This window comes from Sesamum indicum, linkage group LG8, assembly GCF_000512975.1.
Source record: "Sesamum indicum cultivar Zhongzhi No. 13 linkage group LG8, S_indicum_v1.0, whole genome shotgun sequence".
Taxonomy (NCBI): Eukaryota; Viridiplantae; Streptophyta; class Magnoliopsida; order Lamiales; family Pedaliaceae; genus Sesamum; species Sesamum indicum.
In genome coordinates this window covers 13,027,148-13,034,375 of record NC_026152.1, presented here as the reverse complement: position 1 = coordinate 13,034,375, position 7,228 = coordinate 13,027,148, and the positions used below count along the sequence as shown (strand labels likewise).

Below are 7,228 nucleotides of genomic sequence, written 5' to 3'. Positions count from 1 at the left end.
TTTGGATACCTGATGATTGAAAAGCACTCGTTGGCCTCGTGTCGCGCTCTTCCACACTATGTGTGCGACATAACTGTGTCCTTATTTTTCACTACTGCCGCTTTTACACTTTGTCCAACTTGTGTTGCAAAGGCTACTGCATCTCCTCGTTCATCTTTGGTTCGTGCGATACTACAGTGTTGTTCTTCTTAAATATTCGTAGAATACACCTGCATTAAACTTGGTATGAGCTCCTTGTTCAAAATATTTAATCTCACTGTCCCAAATGCTGCATCATCCAAACCTATAAGGAATTGATGGATTCTTTCCTTCTCTTGTTTTTTCATTAGTTCCACCATTATACTTGCACTTGCTACAATGACATACGAGTATCGGTTCATAATTCACTAGTTCATCTCACAACATCTGAAGTTGGCCATAGTACGAAACAACTGGTTGTCTTGCTTGTTTGCAATTCACAATGTCTGCCTTCAATTGTTAAACCCGTGTCCTTTCTTGATAAAAAAACCTTTGTTGTAGGTCTTCCCACAAGTCTTTTAACATAATAAGTATGGATACATATACATTCATAATATACAATACATCTGGCCTAATAGGACTCTCCTTAAAGTTTTCTATAATTACATATACCTTTTTGTTATTTGAACAATTAGAAATATTCTTATAAAATTAATGACCATCTAAAATACCCTGCGTAAGAGCCCATTATAAAGTGGTATTTTTTAGACAATTCTTATTTTAGAAGATATTTTTTTAATTTCTCAAAAAACAAATTAGTGAATATTTATAATTATGATAAATATGAGGGATGACATTGTTGTTTATCCTATATATATTATATTTACTATGTGTCCCCATCGCACACGCTTGGTTCTCTCCTTTGAATTATTATTTTATAAAAAGCGTGATTCTCACTCATTATCCAACTTGGGGGTATTTTTTATAAAAAACGAATTGTATAAAGTCGATCCATTTTCTTTTTTATCATCTCCTAATTGAACTCCACTCCCGCTAAAATACAAACCCAAAAGAATCCCACGTGATATTCTTGAAAAAAGATTAAAAAGAATATCTAAATTTGTTCTTACATTGATTTTTTTCTTAAAAAAATCGGTAATATAATTATATTAATATTTTTTAATAATTTCATAATTATAATTTTTTTAATAACTAGCGGTGACTAATTATTAGAGTATAAGAAGAAGAATCATGCGGATGAAGTGGAGGAGCATGTGAAATGCGATTTAGACCTACCACCATCTCTATACGTAATTGTGGTTGCCAAAGGATTCAGTAGTCGCATCTCCAAAGCCAAGTTTCTTCCCACTTTATCACAAGTTAGCATCAAGATTCCCATATTGGTTATTAGGGTTAATAATGTTTACTTTCTATGATATATGAAGTGAGCAAATATCCCCTATGAAAAAATAATAAGTAAATTACTTCCTATATTAAAAAAAACAAAAAAGAAGCAAATTACCTTCCTATCAATGGTTTAGATAGGAGATAATTTGTTATTTTATTTTTCATAAGAGATTTTTTTTTCTCATTTTCCATATCACAGGTGAGTAAATTGCATTTTTCCCTTGGTTATCATTATTCAACTTCTACTCACTATTGATTCTGATTTATGTTCGGCCAAATTCAATTTGTTTTAGAAATTTTTTTGTTTGTATTCTACTCTTTTTGTGAAACAATAATATGTATAATTGAACAAAAAAGAAAAAGAAAAAAAGAATTGACCCTTAAAAAAAGAAGCCCATTGGTTTCTACGTCAAGGGGATGCGATAAAATTTTTTTCTTGAAAGTCTAAGTGATCGCGTTCTCTTTTTTTTCTTTTTTTTTAGGATTTTTTTTGGATAAATTACGTTGATACCCCACTAAAGTTATGTCTAATTATACAAGCACCTCGTACTTTTTGCAACATTTACACTATTGAGATTATAATTTTAATAATACGTACACCTCATATTTAATGAAAAAATTTTACTCAAATACCTCTTGAACTACATTACATTAACACTTTATCAGGAAATTTATTTGTAATTTTATAAATGTTAGGGAGTGCTTGATTAACTAGACCTAATATCAGAAAGTATTGATGTAATTTACTAATATTTTTTAATATATTAGCATTTTCACATGAATGCTTGTTGCATTTAACCTTACTAAAATTTATGTTATTTGTTATATATATATATATTAAAGGAAATACAAAATAAAGGGAAAAAAATACAAGCAATGCTACTATGATATTAAATAAGTAAATTATCCCCTATAAAAAAATAAATAGTAATTTACCTCCCTGTGTTTTTTAAAATACAACAATTTACCTCCTTATATTTTTTAAAATGAAACAATTTACCTCCTTAGACAAGGAGATAAATTGCTTTATTTTAAAAATTACAAGAGGATAAATTGTTATATTTTTTTTTCATGTAGGGATAATATGCTCATTTTCAATATTTTAGGAGGATAAATTACTATTCACCCAAAAAAAAAATATAATAACAGAATTTGGAATAAAAAATTTAAATGGAACAAAAAATTTCATTTATGATACATTTTAGCATAGTGGTGGGATGAGATTGACAATAATTAGCCATCATATCAATATTGGATTAGAGGTATAATTGTGACAGTTTAAGATCTTTATGTGGAAGTCATGTCATTAATAATTACAAAATCTTCTGACACAGCACCTACCATTGTGCTGTATATATATATATTAATCTGATCATTTCTAATTATTGATAAATCTCTACACTTCTAATTATTGAATTATATATATATGACTAATTAATTTCCATTTATCACCATTTTTTAAAGTAAATTACATCAAGGTCTAATGAAATCTAAGTATAATTATAAATACTTATTTATTATTTAAAAAATTAATAATACTCTCTATAATTTTAACGGATATTTAACAACTAGTCCAATCCGTTAGTTCCTGTTAAGTTTTCATTCATTCTTTTTATGATGAACTAACTCAAATATTCTCGTGGGTTTTACTTATTTTTTAAAATTTTTTGAAAATTATATTTTTACAATTTTTAAAATTTTTCCATTCACCTTATTCGATTTTCATTTATAATTTTATATTTCATCAATTTCTAGTTAGTTATTTATTTTATCTACTTTTGTTTTCATTAACTAAATAAGTATAATAATTACACACACATTAAATGTGAATAAATAAGTTGATGATGAGGAAGTGTGTGATGTTGCATCACATTAAAACTTGATTTCAACCACAACAGCAAAATGACAAAGAAGAAAGCACACAGAAAGAGTTGCCATATTATTTTTGGAAAAATGAATGTGTATGTCATCCTTTTTCATGGTTGGGACAATATTGGTATCAAATTCCATGTAGCTGAAAACTACCTCAATACTAGGACTAGCTAGTCTCCATCATCCACACTCACTCACAGTATTCCACTCATTCAACCACCACACTTTATTCCTATAAAAATTAAGAAAAATTGAGGAACAAAACCCTCCATACTTACAAGTTGAGGACTAGAATTATAATTTTCTTTATTATTATTTGTGAATAAAACCTTCCATATTTACAGAACTAAAATTATAATTTTTTTCTATTATTATTTGTGAATGAAAGCTGTTAATTAGTAATTTCCCACATAATAATGAACATGGGCATGTAAAAAATTTGATAAAACTAAAATTTAAAGTCATGAAAATGGACATTTCTGAATTTCCCATATGTAATGTAAGAACTAAGAACAAGAAAATGTAACTATATATTTACATGATTAATTACACTATCATCTTTAGGCCTAAACTGGTTTCTGATATCAACAAGAGGTTGACTGCTATAGCTTCATCTGCTCTAAGTTATATGTTTAAGCCTACAACCATTATATACCATGATCAGTCTAGGAGCATGATTTTATCAGTCCCAAACTGTAAAGGAACTTCTCTGATCTCGAACGGAAGAGACTCCCCAACGAGAACCGTCCTGTCTCTTGAGGAGGTGAGCTGGAGTAGGTATCATCCTTCACGCGGAGTATAGTTAGCCCGATTTCCTTGCGAACCGCCTCGATGGTTTCACTTTTCACCGGACTTCCCGATGCATCAGTCACGTAGAAAACGTTCACGGCCTGCGTGCCTCTTGTCGTGACCTCGGCACGAGTAACGGACAAGCCATTCTCTCTGAATATGCGGGTAACGTCAGACAGAAGGCCAACCCTGTCATCACTGCATAATTCCAGCCTTATTCCCTGCATAATACACGCAAACACATCACGTCTAAGTCGTGCTTTGAAGGTGGAGCTTAAAACGTGAACCCTTTGCTGTTTAGGTACCTCAGATTCTCTCCTCTTAATTGCTGCTTCGAGGCAGTGAATTACACGTTGTCTCTCCGCTTCAGAGCTAATGGGGCACCCGTCCATATGCCTTATGTAGTACTCCTAACAAAACCGAGAAGTAGAACAATACCTTGTTAAAATGCAAACAGCTGAAATGAATTAAGTGGTCCATACAAAGTGCATTTGGTAGCAGAATTAATTGCATATTTGAACTGTGCTCTTTGGTAAGTGCAAGTTGTACAAATAAGTAAATGCAAAGTTAAACTTTGGTATACCTGTTGAGCCTCTGGTCCTTCGGCAATTATGGTGCCATGGAATACCACATACTGCATATCTGTTAAGGTACATACTGTGTCAAAGAGCAGCTTAGGCCTGTCGGGACAGCTCAAGTTCACCACGGTATACCCTTTCTCCACACAGTTTTCTACGGTCACAAGGGGTTTGGTCCGTTCGGTTGTCGCATTATCCACATTTTGAACGTCATAATCGCGATCGGCATACATCATTTGGTGCAACCTTCTCTGAGTATGAGTAGACCCGACAGAAACAGCAGAGTTGGCGCTCCGCCATTCTCTATCACCTTTTAGAACATAAAGCAGAAGCTGTTTGATATTAGCAAGTCGTTCGGGATCGTTTATAGGTGATCCATTTGCTTCGTCGGTAATGTAGACGACTGAAGCCATTCTTGAGTTGTGCGTCCATACTTCTGCAGCCACCACATTACACTTAAGATCCGTGAGAACGGCAAAGACCTCTGATAGCAATCCTGGTCTATCTCTGCCTGATAACTCAATGGTCGTATGTTCTGAAGCAGATTGCACACCCACAGATCTCGCCAGTAACCGGAAGCTGTGTCCTCTTGGGCCCAGGGACTGCAATTTTACAAGGAGGGTTGTTTGATAATGGTAGAATTTGAATTAAGCAGATGAAACATTTAGTACACAGAAGAGAGAACTAAATGCAAAGAATCAACCATACATGCAACTTTCTTGCATCTATTTATCCTGCCATTCACACCTCACGAGCAATGTTGTTACTGTTTCATCTATCTACCGTTCGATATCTGATTTTTCTTTTGTTTCCTTATTTTCCTTGTTCTTGAATTGAACTGCTGTAATGACATTAATGAAAGCAAGAAAAGTTCATTCATTCAACAGAAAAACCACAACACTGCCACGAGTAAAGCTACCAACGTACGACTTTGCCATCAGACAACAGCAGCATTTATGAACCGCAAAGTTTCTACCAAGAAAGCAACAGAATTTTCAAGACATCAAACATAAGAGGCGAATTTAAAGACTTAACAGGGATTTCCGGCATTTAATAATTCACATCGTAATTATTAGCCCGAACCAAGCGATTCCTACACATCTCCACATAAGCATACCTGTTGAATTCGCTCGGAAACGTTATCCTCATACACCTTATTTCCAAATTCGTCCGTGACATAAAACACTGCATTTAACAATCAATACCAAACAAGAAAACCGCATTTAGTATCAAATAATTTCATCGGATTCTCCATTGAAGAAACAGGTAAAAGGACTTAAAACCTCACCATCCATGAACCATTCCCCATCTGAAGAAATGTAAGCCCTCCTGATTATCAGATTCAGATCAGTAAGAACTTGCACCACTTCCAACAGACTTCCTCTCTTATTTGCACTATCAACCTGCAAAAAGTCAGGGAAAGAAACAAATGTTTGCAAAACCTGAAACCATTAAATTCTCAATCAGACCAGTAATAACATGTATACAAGAACACTCTTATCACATCAAATTCAACAACAGCAAATCCTAAACAACACAGGGAAATTCAACACACCTTGATCAGAGTTGCCTTCTTGTCAGATGCATTGTCAACAGTAACCCTACACAAGTCCCCAATTCAAGAACAAGAAAAAGATCAACAATCACAAAAACCCTTCTCATGAATTCCTCCAAACACTCAACCATTTCTGCACAAGATGGCATTTTTCACACATGCACAGAGAAACACACACACAACACACAACACACACAATCAACCAACTCCAAGAAAACCAAAAAATTCACCACCCACAATTCACAGCATAAACATGAAAACCAAAAACCAAAAAAAAAAAAAAGGAGTAAAAATACCTTGGTGGGTTCATTCTGATTACCAGCTTCTTGAACTCATCATCAACCCTGAGTGATGAAGACCAGCAATCCATTCTTCCGAGAACAAAGAGAAGAAATCAAGAACACAAAAACAGAGCAAGAATTCACAGTAAACACAGCAACAACAACAACAACAACAACAGAAAACAAAGAGGGACTCTCTCTTCTTTCTTCTGTTTTATTATATCGTTTCTGGGACAACCAAAAAAGAGAAAAGAAAGAAAAAAGAGAAAATTCTGGTGATATTTTGTCGGAGACAGAGAGGGTGAAGCTGAAATTGAAGGAGAGAAAAGGGTCTCTAGCGCTGAGGGGGCGTTGGTTAAAATAGGACAGTGGCTCGTGAGCTGTACCAAGAGTTTTTGGAGGGACTCTTCTCAACACAATCATTTCGCATTACACCGTATATATACACACATACACTATTCCACACACACACACACACACCACACAAAAATATACATATAGACTGATATGTGTGTGTGTGTTTATATATACATACATATATACATATATATTTTCACACTACATTTGCCACACATGGGAAAATGAAAGATGGAGAAACTCATACCAGTCATGAGGAATGGGTCATGTGGACCCCACTTGCTCCATCAATTTTATAAAAGAAAAAAATATAGTTAAAAGACATTTTATAAAATATAAACAGTTTATAAGTACATTAGAGTTCTAGTGAATGTAGTGTCCGTGCTGAAGTTGGGCACGTAAATGAATTTTAAAATTGATTATTTTTTTTT

At 33.6% G+C, this 7,228-nt stretch overlaps 1 protein-coding gene across 2 annotated transcripts; it reads right to left on the bottom strand.

The window, feature by feature from the left end:
* Positions 3,718-6,867, bottom strand: LOC105168447 (ACT domain-containing protein ACR4). 2 transcript variants are annotated; one of them, XM_011088536.2, is made up of 7 exons: positions 6,456-6,867; positions 6,160-6,205; positions 5,893-6,046; positions 5,722-5,789; positions 4,610-5,206; positions 4,332-4,436; positions 3,718-4,247 (listed from the first exon to the last, which is right to left on the bottom strand). In XM_011088536.2, the coding sequence occupies exons 1-7, from the start codon at positions 6,527-6,529 to the stop codon at positions 3,903-3,905; spliced, it is 1,389 nt and encodes a 462-aa protein (XP_011086838.1). In that variant the 5' UTR covers positions 6,530-6,867; the 3' UTR covers positions 3,718-3,902. The 2 variants fall into 2 exon arrangements, with proteins under 2 accessions (XP_011086838.1, XP_011086839.1); XM_011088537.2 differs by having other exon boundaries at positions 5,893-6,007; positions 6,456-6,863.

Excerpts from the sequence above, each read along its gene's own strand:
- LOC105168447 (XM_011088536.2), bottom strand. The coding sequence starts at position 6,529 with ATGGATTGCTGGTCTTCATCACTCAGGGTTGATGATGAGTTCAAGAAG. Across the intron at positions 5,790-5,892 it reads TGGGGAATGGTTCATGGATG|TGTTTTATGTCACGGACGAA; the intron begins GTGAGGTTTTAA and ends TGTTAAATGCAG. Across the intron at positions 5,207-5,721 it reads TTTCCGAGCGAATTCAACAG|TCCCTGGGCCCAAGAGGACA; the intron begins GTATGCTTATGT and ends GTAAAATTGCAG.